The 21,575-nt window shown below is 41.3% G+C and overlaps 1 protein-coding gene across 7 annotated transcripts in view; it reads right to left on the bottom strand.

The window, feature by feature from the left end:
* Positions 1-21,575, bottom strand: part of LOC133535399 (SLIT-ROBO Rho GTPase-activating protein 3-like) — a 129,491-nt gene that overhangs the window by 30,938 nt on the left and 76,978 nt on the right. For 3 of the 7 annotated variants that reach the window (XR_009802214.1, XR_009802215.1, XM_061875216.1), the window contains exons 5-15: positions 17,954-18,145; positions 15,304-15,432; positions 14,997-15,221; positions 14,767-14,868; positions 13,438-13,635; positions 8,294-8,378; positions 7,857-7,884; positions 5,361-5,463; positions 4,801-4,861; positions 2,674-2,751; positions 2,290-2,424 (exon numbers count right to left, since the gene is read on the bottom strand). Coding sequence is in view for 4 of the 7 variants with exons in the window: in XM_061875216.1 (XP_061731200.1) it covers positions 2,290-2,424; positions 2,674-2,751; positions 4,801-4,861; positions 5,361-5,463; positions 7,857-7,884; positions 8,294-8,378; positions 13,438-13,635; positions 14,767-14,868; positions 14,997-15,221; positions 15,304-15,432; positions 17,954-18,145 (1,336 nt within the window). In the remaining 3 variants the exon portion in view is untranslated. Of the gene's footprint in view, positions 1-2,289; positions 2,425-2,673; positions 2,752-4,800; positions 4,862-5,024; positions 5,056-5,360; positions 5,464-7,856; positions 7,885-8,293; positions 8,379-13,437; positions 13,636-14,766; positions 14,869-14,996; positions 15,222-15,303; positions 15,433-17,953; positions 18,146-21,575 lie in introns of those variants that run through there. The other 4 variants (XR_009802216.1, XM_061875218.1, XM_061875217.1 and 1 more) reach the window with 4 other exon arrangements.

Raw genomic sequence — 21,575 nt, 5'->3', positions numbered from 1 at the left:
CATAAGTCAGCAGCCAAGATTAAGCTTTTGTAACCTTTTGGGAAGGTTTTATTATCATTTATATACCAAATATATGGCGAAAGCTGGTTTAAATTGAGAATTGATTCTGAATTAAATTGTCACCCCAATAATTGGATGTGAAATGAATAGTGAGCTGTTGTACAATGCAAATCCCTAACAAATATTGGATGGACAATTATCTGGCCAAAATGAGGAATAATGACCAATAAATCTGTTGACATTAAAAAAATGTAGGTGCTATACAGTGGAACCTCGATTTACAAACCCATTTATTTGCAAACTTTTAGATGCAGCCAAGTATGCCTTCATGTGCGAACCATGTCTCTGTGTAAGAAACACTTTAAACACTCATGCCTGCCACACAAGCGGCGGCAGGGCCCTCCACTCATTTTCAATTCCTAGTCACGTCTTAGCGCTTCATTCAGTATGTGTGCCTTTTGTGTGTCTTTTTTCCTCTTTAGACAAGTTCTGTCCATTTTGCTAACTCAGTGTGAGTCCCAAAAAGCCAACAAATTAACATGGAAAAAAAGAAACTACGAGTTAAAAAAAAGACCATTTGCGAGGAATACTGTACATTATGGCACTCGCAAGGAGAAGGAAGGATTGACATGCAGGCTCTGTCCTACAGAAAGTTTTAATTGTGAAGAGAACAGACTTTTCTGAAAAATGATGCCAGGAAGGAAAAGACACTACAGGCACTGAACCCCCAGTCTTTCACTCTTTCTGTCTGCTCCCTCTTCCGCAGTTCCTTGGGGTTTACTTTCTTAAATGTTTATTATTGCAGCAATATGGTGGTTAAAGTTAAGGAGTAACGTTGCTTCACTGTACAAATTATAGAAACCCTGTTCAAGAACTAATTAAGTTCATCAATCGAGGTGCTGTCACAGAACTTGAGGGTTCCTAGTTTGATCCCCAGCGTTACACCCCTACACATCATATATACATATGTTTTAAAGAAGCTGCCACAAATCCAGCCACAAGGAAAAGAAAAGTAACCGCCGTGAATAGCATGGATTTACTATACTCTCATTTTAAATGACAGCAAGTTTTATTGACAGTCTGTGTAATAATGTCATAACCATTCATCTTCTTCCGCTTATCAGAGGTCAGGTCGCGGGTGCAGTAGCCTAAGCAGAGAAGCCAAGACTTTCTTCTCCCCAGCCACATGGTCCATCTCCTCCCGGGGGATCCTGAGGCGTTCCCAGGCCAGCCGGGGAGACATAGTCTTCCCAACGTGTCCTTGGTTTTCCCCGTGGCCTCCTACCGGTTGGACGAGCCACAAAAACCTCCCGAGGGAGGCGTTCGGGTGGCATCCTGACCAGATGCCCTAACCACCTCATCTGGCTCTTCTCGATCTGGAGGAGCAGCGGCTTTACTCTGAGTTCCTCCCGCATGACAGAGCTTCTCACCCTATCTCTAAGGGAGAGCCCCGCCACCCGGCGGAGGAAACTCATTTCTGCCGCTTGTACCCGTGATCTTGTCCTTTCGGTCATAACCCAAAACTCAAGACCAGAGGTGAGGATGGGAACGTAGATCGACCGGTATAGCGAGAGCTTTGCCTTCCGGCTCAGCTCCTTCTTCACCACAACGGATCGATACAGCGTCCGCATTACTGAAAACGTTGCGCCGATCTCACGGACCATTTCCCTCACTCCTGAACAAGACTCCAGGGTAGTTGAACTCCTACACCTGGGGCAAGATCTCCTCCCCAACCCATGGATGGCACTCCACCCTTTTCTGGGCGAGAACCATGAAATCGGACTTGGGGGTACTGATTCCCATCCCAGTCGCTTCACACTCGGGTGAAAACCAATCCAGTGAGAGCTGAAGATCTTGGCCAGAAGAAGCCATCAGGACCACATCATCTGCAAAAAGCAGAGCCCTAATCCTGCAGCCACCAAACCGGATCCCCTCAACGCCTTGACTGCGCCTAGAAATTCTGTCCATAAAAGTTATGAACGGAATCGATGACAAAGGGCAGCCTTGGCGAAGTCCAACCCTCACTGGAAATCGGTCCGAGTTACTGCCGGCAATGCAGACCAAGCTCTGACACTGATCATACAGTAATAATGTCATAACATTATAGGAAATATTATTTTCTAGTCTTTACTTTTCAATCTACCATTATTAGTACCTGATAAAAAACAAAACATAAGTCATGACAGGAGCTTAAAATAGAAGTAATAGTGTTCCACAAAGTAAATGGTTATATAGTAGTAACAATAATAGTAATATAGTAAAATAGGGTTTTCCTGGAAGGCAACTCACTTGTTGTAGATATGAGGTCAAGGAAATGTTCTGCTGGGAATAGCGGCTTCTCCAAACCCCTGAAGTAAAGTTTCAGAACGCCCGCCACAGAGTTGATATCATGATCGGACTGATCATCCACCAGTGGATCTTCTCCTACACACGCACACGCACACACGCACACGCACACACACACACACTGATCTGAGTCATAACGTTGGTGTGTATGTGCATGTATTATTACTGTAGTGTACGGTGTCATACATTATGTATAGACCACACTGTATGTGCATACGTGCACTGAAGTAACCTTCCTTCCTTCTTTGCACTTAAGATGCATGTGAGAGACAAGGTGTGTTTTTTTTAGGCAGACAACATGAAAGGTAGACTCAAAGATGGACCAACCTCTTTCAAATGCATTTTTAATATCGTTGACTTCCACTTGGGATCCTGGAACTCTGAATATCCCTTGTTGTTGAAGACCTGAGGACAAATACAGTAATTTTAAAATAAAAAATCATCAAAATGTTAATGGGATACAAACCAGATTTTGCAAATATAAATGAAGCTTTAAAGATGGAAGTGCGGTTGTAGCGCCAGCATGACAAGCAGGATAAATGCTAGACACTGACTTACATTCCATCGGTTCAAATGATCATCTTTCAATATGATTGATTACTGTTGATCAATCAATCAATCAATGTTTATTTATATAGCCCCAAATCACAAATGTCTCAAAGGACTGCACAAATCATTACGACTACAACATCCTCGGAAGAACCCACAAAAGGGCAAGGAAAACTCACACCCAGTGGGCAGGGAGAATTCACATCCAGTGGGACGCCAGTGACAATGCTGACTATGAGAAACCTTGGAGAGGACCTCAGATGTGGGCAAACCCCTCTTTTTCTGTTGGTCAGCTGGCGTCATTTTGGCATGGCATGAAGCATGAAACTATGGCAAGGCAGGAATAATGTCAGCACAGAGCAAGACAAGATCACAATGACGCCAGGCCGACCAACAGAAAAAGACACGCTTAAGTAACAGGGACATGATTACACAAGTGCGTGTGTCCAAATGAGCAACAGGTGAAACCAATGGGTAGCCATGGAAACAAAACAAGGGAGTGAAAAAAAAAAGGAACTTAAAGAGTCCAAAGGTCAAACAGTACCTGGTATTCCTAGGCAGTCTCCCATCCAAGTACTAACCAGGCCAGATACTGCTTAACTTCGTGAACAAACAAGATTGGGGATGCTCAGGGTAGTATGGCCGTACACCATCATGATCAGACATGACAGAAAACAAAACATAATCTACAGGCGTGACACAATGACTCTTGGCTATATTATACACGCGCCCCCAACCACGCCCACCTCAATCGGCGCACGGAGAGGGGGGGGGGGTTTGGTGCTAGCGGGGTGTATAATATAGCCAAGAGTCATGGATGCATTGGAATTCTGGGTAATTCTTATGTTGCGTTTATAATGTGTTACAGAGCCAATGTTCTCCAGAAATGTGTTTGGTGTGGGTTCACAGAGTGTGGCGCATATTAGTAGGAGTGTTAAAGACAAGTTGTTTTATACCACAACCATCAGTGTGATCTGTATGGCTGTGGAACAAAACTGCTGGTTTACACATAGTAAAAGCAAAAAAACCCTCCTACGCCATTTTGGAAATGACGACAGGGGAAGCGTCACTCGTGACATCACGACTTTGACCTGTCGGTAAAAGTAAGCATGCGCTAATAAATTTGGGGAGCGAGTTTGACCCGGCAGTAATTCAACGCAGGCGCATATTACATGCCCGGCGGCTATTCAAGGAAATACGGTATTTACATTATTGTCCATATGACACAGGACTAGTTACGGGCCACGAAAGCTCTTTGGCCTAAAAGAAAAACTCTTGAAAATGTTTAATGGATTCAGAATCATAATACCGTATTTCCTTGAATTGCCGCAGGGCATATAGTATGCGCCTGCCTTTAATTATTGCCGGGTCAAACTCGCTTCCAAAAATAATTAGCGCATGCTTAGTATTACCGCCTGGTCAAACTAGTGACACTTCCCCTGTCATCATTTTCAAAATGGAGGAGACTGATTTCAATACCGGTAATTTGAAATCGCATAAAGTGAAGAAGATTGAGAGCTATTCAGTAGGATTTAAGGTCCAAGCTTACATCACACTCAAATTTTTACTACATACCTTTGGTAAGCGCAGGAGTGAGAAGAGGTTTTAAATCAATTAACGCCTTGGTGGCAATTCAAGGGAATATGGTAAATAAAAATCCAGGTTTTCCCAGCACTCCTTGAACATAACTTGTGTCAAATATAGACATTTATTACTTTAATAAATGTCTCTTACACTAACTGACATTCATTGACATTTACTGACATTTATTGCCATTTACATTTACTGACATTTATTTGCTATTTGCAGGTGGTCTCAGAGCGTAACCCCCACAACTCGAAGGAGGCTCTACGGTGCTTAGTGCTTAGTGGAGAACACTTTATGGTAAGATTTAAAAAGACCCACCATAGAGATTGATGTATCGGACGCAGCTTTCAACCACCACTGGTATGTGCTGCCCTGAATCCTGCAGTAACATCAAGAGCAATTGTTGTTATCATAAACATTGGAAAATATAGGTACGAATATTTCAGTATGAAAGACAAAACAATGTGTTGCTAGGATTTTAAGTGTGCACATAATGAAGGAGAAGAGGCCAAGAAATGGAACCCAGCGAGAGGACAGAGTACCTGAGTCCTGGCTCGGACATTCCGTCTTCCCCTGGGCAGAGCAGCAGAGAGGCGACAGAAACCAAAGTTAGTGAGCAAGGCAGCTCTCACTTGGAGAAAATACAAGTCTAAAAACGCCAAAGCATCCATTGATTGATGTGAGGTGCCAGGAAGGAGAACGCACGACTTTCATTTGTTACCACGATGCTGCAAATCAGCCTGAAAATGATTTTTGATATTCTTAACACAAGCAAGAAGAAGTCAGTGAGCGATTGTGTAAAAAGACAAGGCCAAAGGTCAGGAAAATAAAACCCCCCAATCACCGCCAGTGAGACACAAAGAGCAGACTGCTGATACCTGGATGAAGGCCTCCATATTGCCATTAAACAGCTTACGCCTAAAAACGGAGCGAGGTCTAATCTTCCGCATTCTCTTGGGTTTAGGGGGAAGGCGGGGGGGCCTGGGCAAAAGGGTGGGGAATGGGGAGGGTTGCACGGTTGGTATGACAATGCTGAATAATAATCGTAAATATCATCAGTCAACACTGACGCCTTGATATTGGTGTTAATAATGCTGCATTCATGAAAACCAGGAATTTACGAAGTCGTCGAGGATACCCATCAAAAGTACACAAAAAAACCATTGCTCGTAATCCGGCTATTTTATTGCAACATGTTGAACGCCAACACATTTCATTTTAACACAATTTAGACTCAATTGTGATGCAATGAAAGACCTAAATTAACCAGTAAACATAAGTATACAGTACTTTATAAAGCCAGCCCTTGTGTTACGATGTGTTGTTTCTTGCACAAATTATTAATACAGTGGGGAAGGGATTCATATGGCCCCATTCCTGGTGAATTTCACCTGAGATGAAGGTGAGGGATTAATAATTTTGCAATGCAGTCTGTTGAAGATGATAGAAAGCGCCACCCTACATAGCAAATGACTCTGTGGCAAAGTTAGAATGGCACAAAACACATTTTAAGATCTTAAACACTCTACTGCTATCTGGCGGCTAATGTGCACCCCCCAAATTTGTCTGTTTCATGTAAACCGCAACAAATAGCGCCATATGAATCTCCCTCCTACTGTACTTTACACATAGAAAAAAAGACAACTAGTTACTTTTGCACTGGCGCAAAAATAATTAAGTAGAATAATACCTACAGTTAGTGGAAGAATACAAAAATACCTACAGTTAGTGGAAGAGTACGTAAGCAAAGAATATGTAGTCGCATGTCCCTGCATTTTTCACTTTTGTTTGTTTTAGTCAACTTTTTCTCCTCATTATGTTTCCAAAACACAAGAATGACTTGTCTGATGGCAATGTGTCAAAGAAAACGAAAGCGAAACTGGACTTACATTGACTTCGTAGGAACAGAACTTGTACGTAGACCAAAAGGACATCGAATAAGATGCTTTTATTGTAAAATTAGCAATTTTTGTAATTTGGTTTCCAACTTTCGATGTTTGCCAGAATGCAGCATTTTTAACCAGCAGAGGCTTAGCTTAGCATTTAGCACGCAACTAAAATGGAATTACACAAATAGTAACTTAATACAATTTCTTGTACTGTCTATACTATACTAGTGCATTTCAGTGTTATCATAAGAGAATATCTTTAAAAAGTATATTCTGTAGATTAACCCACATATTATGCAAAAATTTTAGCAAATTTTTTTGTTGGTATAAACGTAAAAACCATGACTTTCGTTACTTGCCGCTATCTTGCAAGTATGCAAACTGTTCCCATGTTAGCATACTGAAATGATATGCGATATTTTAAATAATTTTGTTTGTATAAACCTAAGAGCAATATATTTTGTTACATGGCGCTATCTTGTTAGCATTCTAGTGTAGCTGGCTTTCTAAGTACACACTTAGCTGGTTTTCTAAGTATACACTTAAAAGTATACACTTGAAAGTTATATATTTTGTTATTAGAAGTTAGCATACTAACTTTTTAAAGATATTTTGCAGGTATACACAAGAGTCTTATATTCTCTTTTTTGTAATTCTCTCTATTGCTAGGATGCAAACATTTACATGCTAACCTTTTCACCAATTTTGTAGGTATACACATACAGGTAAATGATTTTGTTACGATCTTGCTACCATTAGCATAACGGCTATTTTTAAATGTCAACATTTCTTGATTGTTTTTAACAATTTCAACATTCATTTGAAATTTCCTAATATGTTTCAGCTCTTCGAAATGTAAACAATTTCTACATTCACTCTACTTATTTATAACGTTTATTCGACATTTTACCAGCATTTCAGTGCAGCTTCAGTTTTTCAGCATTCACATATTGATCTCTACTAAAATGACATAATCTACTTTTAAATTATAAAAGCAAATTCAGAATCTCATAAATTGTCAAAAGGTTGAAGACTGTAAACTAATCAAAAATGAAGTGTAACAACTTCCGAAAGCTTTTGATTTGTCTGTAGGTTTGAGTTGAACTCCTTAAATCTAATAAGTTTTGCATGATATTTCTGTCCATTAATATTATTATTATTATATCATTATATCATTAGATGTCGTTAGATGCGTTAGATAGATTTCTAGTGTCATGTTGCTTTATGTCAAATGTCTAAAAGTGGTACAAATTGCCTTAATTGTCAAAAAATTAATCTGTAAACTTGTAAAAGACATAAATAAAAATATATACAACATGAGCAAACAACCACAAATACAGCAAACACTTTTAAATGATGAGATAACGGTTTTAACGATAATAAAGTCGATCATGTAACTTTGTTAAAACCCGACTTGTCTTTCTATTCCCAAGAACAAAGAAGAAACACCGACATTATTCCTTCTCCTGTTACGAGACATCTTACCTCGTTGTTCCATATTCTGCCCTCTCCCCTAAAAAGGAAACAAATGAGACGAGATGAGAATTACTTCAAGTTTACAGTTGATGAGTCGCTGCCAGATGGAGACAGACAGAAGTGTTATGAGAAAACAGGCGACCATTCAAAGGCCCTGAATGAGCTGAGCACTATGGCTCCATTTGTCACGCCGCCAAGCAGCGCTTATTCAGCGGTCGCCAGGGTAACGGGCACAAGGACCCCCGCTACCCTAAAGTCCCTGGCATATGACTGCTCTGTCTGCACACTGCAAATATGTGCAGAATGTAGAAATGGGAAATGATTTCATAACATTGACCTCCAATATTTACACCCTTAAACATTAATGAGATGATAATTATTACTTAGTCCCAAGTGACTACAAAACCAATGGAAACAATATGAATATTCACATTTGATAAGCTCACCTTCTCCCAGCGTCTGCTTCAGAACGTCATGCTTGGCTTGAAGTTTGACAATCAAGTTGCTGCTATTCAAGTATTCTTTGTATTTCTGCACCAAAATAAACCCAACAAAATGAAAATACTTCAATAAAGGCGTCACAAAATTTTTATCAAAATTCCAATTATTTTACCATACAAGAAATACAACATTTTGACACTTTTAAACATGTTATTATTTGTAGAAAAGCAATGTTGTGAGAGAAAGTATTTTTTTTGCTTAAGACAAAAAAAAGACCTCTGAATGTTTAGTAAAAAAAAAAAAAAAATACAAAATCGCAAATAAAATGTTTCTACATTTTATATAAATACACAAACGACATAAATAAGACATGACTGTGAAGACTCTTCTTCGGCATGGTAATGCCGGTGTAGTTTTCCCGTGGATGCGTCGAAGCAGAACACAGCAAAGGTAAGATATAAGGTATTTATTTAATAACAAAAGTCTATGAACAAAAATACTGGTGTAAAGAGAAAAAGTAAACAAAAGACGCTAGCGTGAAAGCTAGGATAAAACAAGGAAAACTAAAACTTGGTACGAGGACACAAAAGAGTAAACAAAACATTTAGCATGAAAGCTAGACAATAAAGTGGCTTGGCGTGAGAGCTAGCGAGAAAATACATACGAATGATGAGAGTCGTCACTGATGCGCGTGGGCAAATTAGGATCCGAGAATGAGTGAACAGAAAAGGTGAGCTTAAATAGGAGGGTGATAATTATTAGCAGGTGTGCGGGGCGAGACTAGCAGGTGGACTGATGTGTAACCATAGTGATGGATAAAAACAGGAAATAAACGGGTCAGACAGAGAATGAAAAAACAAACACGTGAAGATCTGAGCCACAGATCGCAACAGTATTCCCCCCCAACAAAAGACAGATACCAGATGTCTTAAAAAACAAACAAAAACTTGAACCCCCTCCCCAAAACCAGAAAGTTCACAAACGAAGGGAGGGCGGAGGGAGGCCACGGTGGAGGGTCGCCAGATCGCATGTCCCCGAATCCACCGAGGACACATCATGTGGCGGCGGCGGGTGGAACGCTGCTGCCGAAAAAGTTTTGGCGGGCGACCTCGAAAAGGCCACATTAGTGGCCGCCTCGCAGGATGAGGTGCCCGGCGAGGCGGACGACCCGGGCACGGCCACATCCGTGGCCGACATGGAGGAGGGAGTATCTGGCGAGGAGGATGACCTCGCAGAGGCCACGCCCGTGGTCGACGTGGTGGACGACGCCTCAGCACCGAAATCCCAGCAGGCTTGGAAGCAGCAGACGAGGGTGCGGGGACTGCAGCCAAAGCAGGCCCGAGTGCAGCTGGCGAGGATGATGCGGGTGCTGCAGCCGAAGAAGGCGTCGGAGGCGGCTTGGGAGCCGCAGGAGTCGTCGGAGGCGGCCTGGGAGCCGCAGGAGTCGTCGGAGGCGGCCTGGGAGCCGCAGGAGTCGTCGGAGGCGGCCTGGGAGCCGCAGGAGTCGTCATCGACGTGAATGCAGGCGTAGTCGTCGGTGGTGCTGGTGTGGGTTCCAGCCCCGTCGTCGGCGCTGGTGTGGGCTCCAGCCCCGTCGTCGGCGCTGGTGTGGGCTCCAGCCCCGTCGTCGGCGCTGGTGTGGGCTCCAGCCCCGTCGTCGGCGCTGGTGTGGGCTCCAGCCCCGTCGTCGGCGCTGGTGTGGGCTCCAGCCCCGTCGTCGGCGGTGCTTGGCGGCGAGGAGCTGGCGGCGGTGCTTGGCGGCGAGGAGCTGGCACCGGTGCTTGGCGGCACGGAGCTGGCACCGGTACCTGTCGTGGTGCTGGTACCGGAGTGGGCTCCAGCCTTGGAGTTTGTGCTGGCGTGAGAACCAGTTTAGAGTCTGAAACTGGCGTGAGAACAAGGCTAGAAACATTTTCTGGTGTGAAAACCAGGCGAGAGTCATGTGCTGGTGTGAGAACCAGACTGGGAGCAGGTGTCGGCTTCAGCCGAGGAGCAGGTGTCGGCTTCAGCCGAGGAGCAGGTGTCGGCTTCAGCCGAGGAGCAGGTGTCGGCTTCAGCCGAGGAGCAGGTGTCGGCTTCAGCCGAGGAGCAGGTGTCGGCTTCAGCCGAGGAGCAGGAGTCGGCTTCAGCCGAGGAGCAGGAGTCGGCTTCAGCCGAGGAGCAGGAGTCGGCTTCAGCCGAGGAGCAGGAGTCGGCTTCAGCCGAGGAGCAGGAGTCGGCTTCAGCCGAGGAGCAGGAGTCGGCTTCAGCCGAGGAGCAGGAGTCGGCTTCAGCCGAGGAGCAGGCACAGGGGTCTGCCGAGGAGAACTAGGGGACTGGCTGTGAGCAGGACTAGGACTATGATGAGTGATAAGACAAACACTAGGACTCGGGCAAGGACTTGAGAGAGGACCAGGACTTACAATCACACTAGTGCTTTGAGAAGGGCTTGGGCAATGACCAGGACTTACAGTCATACCAGGGCTTGGGCAAGAACTAGGACAAACGGTCAAACTAGGGCTTGGGCAAGGACTGGGACTAACAATCAAACTGGTGCTCGGGCAAGGACTAGGACAAAGACTAGGACTTACAGTAACACTGGGGCTCGGACAAGAACTTGGGTAAGGACTAGGGTTCGGACTAAGACCACGAGGGGAATCAGTACTAATATTACAAAGGCAAGAAACAAGACTCGGGACCGGACTCGAAACAGGACTCGGACTACGGATCAGTCCACGAGTGGAACTAGGACTACGACGACTACGAGAAAGACTAGGACTACAACTAGAATCAGAACGGAAACTCGGACCAGGACTTGGACTACGACTCAGTCTACAAGTCGGTCTACGAGTAGGACTAGAGCATGGGCTACGAAGAAGGCTGGGACTCGAACTCTGAGAGAGACTGTGACTAAAACTAGAACTAGGGCACAGACGGAACACAGGTGGAGGAGGTCTAAGAGGGCGTGACTTGACCGGGGAGAAAACCGGTGGAGGAGGTCTACTAGGAGGAGCTAAGCGTTTAGCGGGCCGAAAAACAGGTAAAGGTGGCCTACATGGAGGTTTTTGTTTCGCAGTTTTAAGAACAGGTAGCGTCTGCCCTACCTCCGCAACACAGCTATAGGCCATAGCCCCCCCCTCCAGACGGGAATCCCAGACCCGTTCCCTGTGGTCAGGGACTGACCATAAGGGAGGGTGGTGGGAAGTTTGGAGGCGGGCAGACCTCTCCCCTCTATATTGTCCAGAGTGTCCCTTTGAAAAGGGAGAAAAAACCTTGGACTTGGGCAGAGAATGAAGTTTAAACGGTGGGTTAGAAGAAAAACTAGGTGACTGAGGTTGACTAGAATAATAAGAAAAAATATCCTGATACTTTTGTATATTATTATTAATGTTATTGTCATTTGAAAATGGCTGAGAAAACGAATCTTCCCCCAAAAATTCCTTGTTGGTGACGTCATCATCGGAGGACGGGCTTGCGTTACCGGGGGGCGTCGACGAAATGACGTCATCTGCGCGGGACACAAGTTGGGAATTTGCCCAGTCGGTAAAACTGTTAGCAAAGTGTGTTATTGGGTCCCCAAACAATGGTGTAGGGGTCTTGTGTGCTGACTGTAGGTTGCTGTGTTCGTGAGGAGGGAGACATGGAGTGGGCAAGTCACTGTCGCCCGACGAAGCCATACTTCGCGGCTTCCGCCTACGCGGACGAGCGCGAGCGCTGCGGGAGGGAAACTCACCGCTCCCGGAAGCATCGATCGGAACCAGTTTTCCCTCCAGGTCCCACATCATGCTTTCGTCTGGATTGCATCGGAGAGTTTCAGCCTCCATCGCTCGGAATACCCTCCATGTGCCTTCGTCGAAGGTCTCCTCGTGGTTGCCAGACGCGGAAAAACTTTTTAATGCTCGGATCCTACTGTGAAGACTCTTCTTCGGCATGGTAATGCCGGTGTAGTTTTCCCGTGGATGCGTCGAAGCAGAACACAGCAAAGGTAAGATATAAGGTATTTATTTAATAACAAAAGTCTATGAACAAAAATACTGGTGTAAAGAGAAAAAGTAAACAAAAGACGCTAGCGTGAAAGCTAGGATAAAACAAGGAAAACTAAAACTTGGTACGAGGACACAAAAGAGTAAACAAAACATTTAGCATGAAAGCTAGACAATAAAGTGGCTTGGCGTGAGAGCTAGCGAGAAAATACATACGAATGATGAGAGTCGTCACTGATGCGCGTGGGCAAATTAGGATCCGAGAATGAGTGAACAGAAAAGGTGAGCTTAAATAGGAGGGTGATAATTATTAGCAGGTGTGCGGGGCGAGACTAGCAGGTGGACTGATGTGTAACCATAGTGATGGATAAAAACAGGAAATAAACGGGTCAGACAGAGAATGAAAAAACAAACACGTGAAGATCTGAGCCACAGATCGCAACAATGACCATATGTCAAACAAATCAATTATTCAGTAAAAGGTTTTTTTGTTTTTTTTTTCAAGAGAACATTTCTACACATTCTTAAAAAAATGTTTGTCAAAAGGTAAAAATACATATAAAATATCAACATTAATCATGATGAAAATGTTGGTTGTAAGGGAATAACAATAGCAAAAATATTAACATAAAAAAAAATCTAAATTAAAAAATGTGAAAACAAAGGAAATGATATCAACATTAAAAATATTTAAAAACTTATTTTAAAAGGTAAAAAATATAGAAAAATATCAAGCTTTTTTGGGGGGATTATTTAAAATCGATGTTTTAAAAGCAAAACATACTAAAACATTGAATACCAGTATAATAATATTATACAAATATTTAGCAGGTGGTAAAAATTGTCCTTCATCTCAACATTTTCTAAAATTGAAAATTCCATAGTCGAAGAATCTCAACTCATCTATTTTTTTAACATTTAAAAAGGACAAAATGAAAACATTGTAAAAGATAATTATCCTTATGTTTGTTCAAAAGAGTTATGTCTAGAAATATGGTTACAGTCAGTTTTATGATTTTGAAATAAAAACAACCCAAATGTGATCGAAGTATTGACTTTCAGTTTTAAAGTAACATATAGGAATATGATTTTAAGCAGAGTGTTTACCGATTACAAATGATTTAACTTTGTATATTGTTAATAGACGTAAAATTTGATCATACTTGGTAAAAATCATCTCAACTTACAGTAAAGTAGAATCCCTCAGTCTCCTGCTGATTGGCTCGTCTCCTTGCGAGGTTGGCTTTGCTCATGTAGGAGTCAGAAGACGCCGATTTGACCGACTCTGTGGACTGACTGTGCTGGAAGGCCTCAGAGACGTCAAAGTCCTCCACCGTCAGCATGTCCTGAAGGGTCTGCATGGTGGCGTCCAGAGTCTTCCTCACCTAAATATAATAATCATATTTTCTACTTACTGCACTGAAAAAAATAACTCGTAAGATTTACTTGAAAAAATTATTGTAAGTATTTGCACGCAAATGATTTAAGTAAAATTTAATGCTGCAATATCAAGTAACACTCACTTGCCAGTATCAAGTAAATTCTACTTACCCTATAACATAACAATTGTGAAAATATTAAGTAACAGTTACTTAATTACATACAAGTTATTATTAAGTTATATTTATTTAAACAAAGTAAGTAAAGTCTACTTGTTTTTCATCAACAGGACCATCATTTTACTCAAAATTTAAGTAAATTTTATGTACCGTATTTCCTTGAATAGCCGTCGGAGTGCTAATTATTTTAAAACCTCTTCTCACTCCTGCGCTTATCAATGGCGTGCAGTAAAAAATTGAGTATGATGATAAAACTTTAATAAAAAATTATTCTGCGGCCGCGGCACGGTGGTTGGGAACCACTGCTCTTTAGCATGTCATCGCACCCACTTTTACACTATGCTGTCTACGTGCCGGAAGGACACATGTGTTTCACTGATTCTAAAACGAGATTGCAATGCATACTTGGTCAACAGCCATACCTTTTACACTGACGGTTGTGATGTAAACAACTTTAACATTCTTACTAATATGCGCCACACTCTGTGAACCCACACCAAATACATTTCTAGAGAACATCGACTCTGTAACATATTATAAACGCAAGATAAGAATTACCCATAATGCCACCTTGCAGTGCTCTGTGAAGTGATCCTAACGGCCGGAGCAGAGCCAGTCGGCCAGAGCCTGTTATGCTGTGCGCATGCGTCGTTGTGCATGCGTTTCAAAACACTAGATTTTCAGAGTAAAGTTTATGTAATATTTTTAGGTTTATGTACGTACAACTATTAAATATGTAAATAGTATGAGGAAACATAAGTAAAACTTACTCTTCCCCCATAATTCAAGTATTATTTTAATAAAATGTTTAATTTTACTTAAGAAACTCTAGTTCTTACTGAATGTTAAAAATATTAGGTATAAATTATGACAGTTACTCTAGTAGAGTTTACAGCACCAAAAAGTCACTTTTTTCAGTGTGTAGTCAACTTGCTGCTTGAAGGTTCGACATCTCACCTCTTCGTTTTCTATCTTGAGCGTGGCCAAACGAGTTTGAAGCTGCTGGTAGCGCATCAACAACTCCGTCTGGACCGGCTGCTGAGCACTCACCTGACACACCTGCCAAAAGCGCGTCATGTGCATCAGAAATACAAAAACACCACATCTTCTAACCAGAAACAACACTAAAAACTAACTAACTAACTAACTAACTAACTAACTAACTAACTAACCAAGGTCGTTCTTACCTCGTCCCCCATGTGCGGTTGATAGTCAAAACGTGTGGGAGGACAGAACATCTGAGAGTGTGCGTCCATGAACTTCAACTTGTCTCCTCGGTTGTCCATGGCATCTACAGCTCCTTCCAGAACGTCCAAGCCCTCGTGGCGAGACGTCTCCAGGCTGTACTCGGCAGACAGGTAGGTCCTCAAAGTGCGTGTCAAGCTGGCATGGAAACCTAAATCACAACACTGCTGACAGAAGAGCATTTGTTACCGACACGCTTCTCTTCTACCTGCTCAGATTTATGGTACAGTACATACTTCTAAGACTTACATCTATCATATCGGAGACATCATGGATGTAGTATTTAGCCACCAAGGAATTAGTGGCAGCCAGGTTGAGAAGATAGTCATTACGAGCCTTCGTGCACTTGAGTTTGTTTTCAAAATACTTGGCTTGTCTCTGGGGAGAAAACAGAAACATCATTACTGCTTACTCTACATCAGTAGATGATGATAAGTGATACTTGTTTTGGTTGCTGCTGTGTAGCAGGATAACGCTAAAATTAATTCCCAGCAGAATGACAAAGGCAACATTTGGTCAACACACAAACAATTTACAACCATTTTACAAAAGTCACCTTTCAGCAAACCTGTTCATTCTTACTAAAGAAGAATTTGTAAATACTTTGACGTAAAGGTTTTCAATGTTTTCCAAGCTAAGGACCCTTAATTATTTTATTTGCATTCTAAATAATAAACAAATGCAATCAAAAGTCAGCTTACAATGGAGCCTAAGGAAGCCGCTCTATTCCGCCCTAGAAGCCGTTAAAAAAACCATCCAAACACCTGCATTAAGGTTTTATACATGATTTAAGTATATATGTAATGTAGTAATGGGCACATTTATAATACCATTAAATATCTACGTATTTTGATTAGTATAAGCATATACGGCGCATTAATTTAAAAAACGCGTCACAATGTTCACTTTTTCTTCTTCATTACTGATTACAGCTTAGTGCAGACTGTATCAGAGCCAACAAACATAATAAAACATCACTTACTGTACGATGTCTGCTCTTATTGGGTTGCCGACTGCTAGTATGTTCATATATTCCCATTTAGATGAACAATGACCATAATTCTTGGGAATAATTGGAATGGAGGTCGGGGAGGAACAAGTGTCTTTTCGTGTCGTTCTCGCCATAAATGGTCCCAAAGTGTACCAACTTATCGGAATACGTCCTCAGACTACTTCTGTCTAGGTGAGATGTATGATTTATGATCTAAAAACATACAATAAACTTTCAGAAAGCAAGGAAGCGAGGAAACACCTCGCCAGTCAATCATGTCGAAATTGTATACAAGCTTGCGATCACAGCGCCGCTATAAATAGTCTGAATCACACATACTTGGTTAATATTCAAGTCACAAAATATAAATGGGGGCTGGGGAATCCTTTTTTGTTTTTTTTGTTGTGTTTCTTTGTCATGAAAAAGGGAGGTTTTTGTCATGAAAAAGGGAGTTTTTTGTGGTTGGTGCATTAATTGTAAGTGTATATTGTGTTTTTTACGTTGATTTAATAAAAATAAAAAAATCTATATACATATTTTTTTTTAAATAAAAATGAATAAAAAATTATTCTGCGGCTTGGTACCAATCGGGCCACGGCCCGGGGACCACTGCTCTAAAGCGTTGGTTCCCAACCTATTTGTAGCTGCGGACTGGTCTACGCTTAATAATTTGTGCCGCGGCCCGGGGTGCGTGAGGGGTGGGGTTTGGCTATTGGGGGGGTGGCGGGATTCTTTTTTTTTTGTCATGAAAAAGGGAGGTTTTTGTCATGTTAAGGGGTTTTTGGGGAGGTTGGTGCACTAATTGTAAGTGTATCTTGTGTTTTTATGTTGATTTAATTAAAAAATAAATAAATAAATAAATAAAAAATTATTCTGTGGCCCGGTGGTTGGGCACCACTGCTCCAAAGTACCTTGTTTTTGTGTAAAACTTTTTCACTTCCAATACTATAATGATATTGGAGATTTACACATTGTATGATGCTGTACAGTACGATATCAGTAATAGTCGTACATACCTTTGTTATTGTGGAATGTTGTAAAAGGTTTGATAAAGTGAAATTACCGTAGTCCGAGAACAATGGTAGGTATGAAAACTACAAACCTTATGACAGATTTACGCTTTTGAAGTAGAGTGGTAATTGTTTTTTTGGCGACGCCAATGGTCACTCTAATTAATGAAGTAAAGCTCATGACGCAGTAAGTTGAAGGATACACTTGTTACTGGATACTTTATAATACGCTTCTGCTTTGGAGACTAAGACAAAGCTCAAACGAAATCTTGTTGACATGTATGACTTAAGTGTTATTTATGACAATGACAATAAAAGAATTGATTGATTGATTGATTGATTGATTAAGTAAGTAATATGCAACTATAATTATTTGATGCTTGCTTACATTCACAAATGTGATGTTTTAGACTGCTATATTGTTCAATGACTATTGCATACTGTATGTTGAGCTTGGGTGCTATTGTTTGCTTAGCTGTTGTGTAGCAGCAAGCTCTTAAGCGCCTATATAAATGACTTGACTAAAATAGAAGAAAAGACCCACCCTGTGTGCTTAATGGATGACATTTAGATGTTAACTGGCTGACCAACTTTGTACAAGTAAACACGCTGCAGGACTGCTTGTATCGGACGTTATATCACACATTTAACAGCTACTCTTACAAATTCTTACTATTCTATGTTTGTATTTATTTATCCCATTCATTATTTGTATTGTATTTTTACATACATTTCAAAATAGCCCTGCGATGAGCTGGCAACTTGTCAACTGGGACCTCTCTGGTTTTGAGTAGTACAGCAGTGTAAAGTGTATGCAAACGTCATTTGTATAATTTGATACTATATCATGAAATGTATTATGAGACGTGAGATACGATCAGTCAAGGACAAGACGTACCTTTTCTTTCATCTTCTCCATCTTCTTCACAGAGCTGCGTCGCTGTGGGCGCTCGTCATGACCGTGACGAAGCAAGGCAATACTAGTGTCGCAAGCCTTTCCCATGTGCTTCTCCTCCTGCTTCTCTGCCTCCTTCAGCTTGCTCTCGGCACTGATGCTCTCTGTGTGGTACATGTGGTATGTCTTCATCACCTGTCACCACAAACACACACGAGTAAACCAATTAATTTAAATCAACGCTGCTGTTTCAAAATAAACATTTTTAAAAGGTACAAACTGCATCACAGAACCAATTAAACTTGTATCCGGTACCAATATTTATTTGGATACTTTTCAGTACGTTTTGATACTTTTCTGAATAAAAGGGACCACAAAAATGGCATTATTTGCTTTGTACATTTTTTATACCTAGTTTGTCCTTAGATAAATTAGTGAACATACAAGACAACTTGTCTTTTAGCAGTAAGCAAACAAAGGCTCCTGATTTAGTCTGCTGACATATGCAGTAACATATTGTGTCATTTATAATTCTATTATTTTGTCGAAATTATTAAGGACAAGTAGAAAATGAATTATTAAGCTACTTGTTCATTTACTGGTAATATCTGCTTACTTTTTCTTTTAACATGTTCTATCTACACTTCTGTTCAAATGTAATAAACAATTATTCTTCTGTTGTTTGATACTTACTTACTTGATGGATTAGTTTTGGATGAATACCACAAGTTTGGGTATCAATCCGATACCAAGTCTTTACAAGATCATACATTGGTCATATTCACAGTCTTAATGTGTCCAGGGACGTATTTCCTGAGTTTTTAGGTGCTTTTCAGAGGCGGTATAGTACCAAATATAATTAATTAGTATCACAACCCTAATTTCTATTATCAATCAATCAATCAATGTTTATTTATATAGCCCCAAATCACAAATGTCTCAAAGGACTGCACAAATCATTACGACTACAACATCCTCGGAAGAACCCACAAAAGGGCAAGGAAAACTCACACCCAGTGGGCAGGGAGAATTCACATCCAGTGGGACGCCAGTGACAATGCTGACTATGAGAAACCTTGGAGATTATGAACGAAGATGTCAGGCAAGTGCAGAAAATAAGTCATTTTTATTATGAAAAATGCAGGTAACACAAAAAAACAAGGATTAGCTGCTGGGAAGTGCACAAAGAAGAAACATGTATAAAGGGCAAAGCAAGCAAATCAAATGAATCATAGGACAAGGCTGGCACAAGAAGCATCCTGATTGCCAATCAAGAACAGGCGAGGGATCCAGTCCTCAGACAAGTGGAATGGAGGCAAACAGGAAGTGGAACAAAAAAATAAAGGTGTTGGCCAGGAAATAATACAAATACAATAAACTAATAATAACTGTCATGTGAGTTATGGGTCATGTGAGTCATTAAAAATTATATGACTCGGGTACGGTGTGTGCACCTGCATGGCATTGTGCTTTAGCTGTGAAAAGGCGTACGATACTAATGCAGGCGTTGGCAACCTGCAGTTGTGTTGAAACATAGCAGTGGATGACAGACAGAAATAGTATCATGTTTGACTCTCTGTGAGGCCATGAATGTGTCCTGGCTGGTGATTGGATGAGCAGGAGGAATGCATGAAAAAGAAATGGGGAGCAGTGTGTGTGTGTGTGTGTGTGTGTGTTGTTGTATTTCCGTCTTGAGACATCAACAAGGAAATGTACCTTCCATATGAGGACCGGTGAACAAGGTGGAACCAAAATCATGGTCCCAATACGAAAAAACCATTGCATCTAATAGAGAATGTCTCATTTTCACTCCTGGTGGTGAAATCTATCAAAACTACGGATTTTACAAATTGACTGTGTGTCGGTTTGAAAAGTGCTTCCCCTCTGGTCAACATATGAAATAACAAGTGTGTGTAAAAAAAATTAAGTGCTCCCCTAAATTGAAGTGCACCCTCTTTGGCCACAATTGTAGCTGAGATATGCACCAGCGCCCCCCGCAGCCCCAAAAGGGAATATGCGGTAGGAAATGGATGGATGGACGTAAAAAATTGAAGTGCTCCCCATGTGGCCAACATATGTAATAACAAGTGTGTGTAAGAAATTGAAGTGCATCCTTTTTGGCCAAAATTGTAGCTGAGATAGGCACCAGCGACCCCTGCGACCCCAAAGGGACTAAGCGGTAGAAAATGGATGGAAATTAATAAAATAAATATGTATATAGTGTCACGGCTCGCGCGCGAGTGAGTGTGCATTCATCTGTGTGCTGCGCTGAGCACGGCTCTGAGAGCGTGCAAAGCGCACGTCAGATCGGTGTCAGCGAGCAGCTGCAATCAATCGCCGGCAATTTACGCACCTGGCACTAATGAGAGGTCCTGCCTTCAAGAGCCCGCTCAACCTGCTATCCGTCGACAGAAAGTAATCTTCTGTTGATGTCCCGTAAGCTATCATCCTGCTCTATGCAAACCTTGCTTCGCTCTCTGTGTTCTCCACCGTTGTGTTTGTATGGTCTCATGTTTTCCCTTGTTGTTCTTCCTGCAGTCTGCCTTTGTTCCACGTGTCGAGCTGTGCGTCTCCTCGTTTCGCCCCCTGCTTCCCGGACTGCCTTTTGGATCTCGACGTCCCGCTCGGACACGGACCTTCTCTGCTAGCCCCTTTGGATTTGTCCGCTTCCTCACTCATCATTACGGTACCACAGAGCAATTAATTCCTACACATAGTCTTACGACATATACACTCTTGGATTTTGTCAAACTCCATTCTCTAGTTGATTTTGTATATTATTGTTTAATTATTATATATATATATATATATATATATATATATATATATATATATATATATATATATATATATACATACATACAGAGCCGGCCCAAGGCATAAGCGAACTAAGCGCTTGCTTAGGGCCCTGCGGCCACCAGGGGGCCCCCAAAAGCAATTAACAAAAAATTCTTATTTTTTATTTTTTGAATGTACGAGTCTGACTGATGATTTCTAAATGATAAAAGATATATTATTGTACAAAAACACAATTTACAACAGTAGTAACTTTATATTTGTTTATAAACCGTTATGTTACCTTGTTTCTGGTAACTCTGTTAATTAATATTATTTAAGTATTTGCTTGATATTTAATTTAATTATGTTGTTTTTTGTACAATTGAATTTGTTTCTTTTTTATATATATTTAAGTGATTTTAATGTTGCACTTTGTTTTTCTTGCACTACGAATTATTTTTGCACAACGCTGTTTCAGGTTTTTGTTACCAAAAATAATAAAGTGAATCAGAATCAGCTTTATTGTGCAGTTATGTTTAACACACATGGAATTTAACTTCAGTAGACTGCACTCTCCTTGTAAAAAGTAAACATTAAATATGAACAATTAACCAAAAATATAAACTAGTAATTAAAGACTAATATGTACAAGACTGATGAGACAAGATGACACTTTTACTGTAAATACAAAGCTTTATCACTTGGACTGTTCAACCCCAGGCCACTCTTGTAGTTGAGTGTTTTCTACATTTTAAGATTAGGAACCATATGTGGCATTCTGGACATCAGTGGTTCATTCATTGGTATTTATGTTCTTAACTGGGCCACCCCCATATCTTTATAAATG

Source organism: Nerophis ophidion, linkage group LG16 (genome assembly GCF_033978795.1).
Source record: "Nerophis ophidion isolate RoL-2023_Sa linkage group LG16, RoL_Noph_v1.0, whole genome shotgun sequence".
Lineage (NCBI taxonomy): Eukaryota > Metazoa > Chordata > Actinopteri > Syngnathiformes > Syngnathidae > Nerophis > Nerophis ophidion.
Note: the sequence above shows the minus strand (reverse complement) of the source record. Positions and strands in the feature narration are given on the sequence as shown.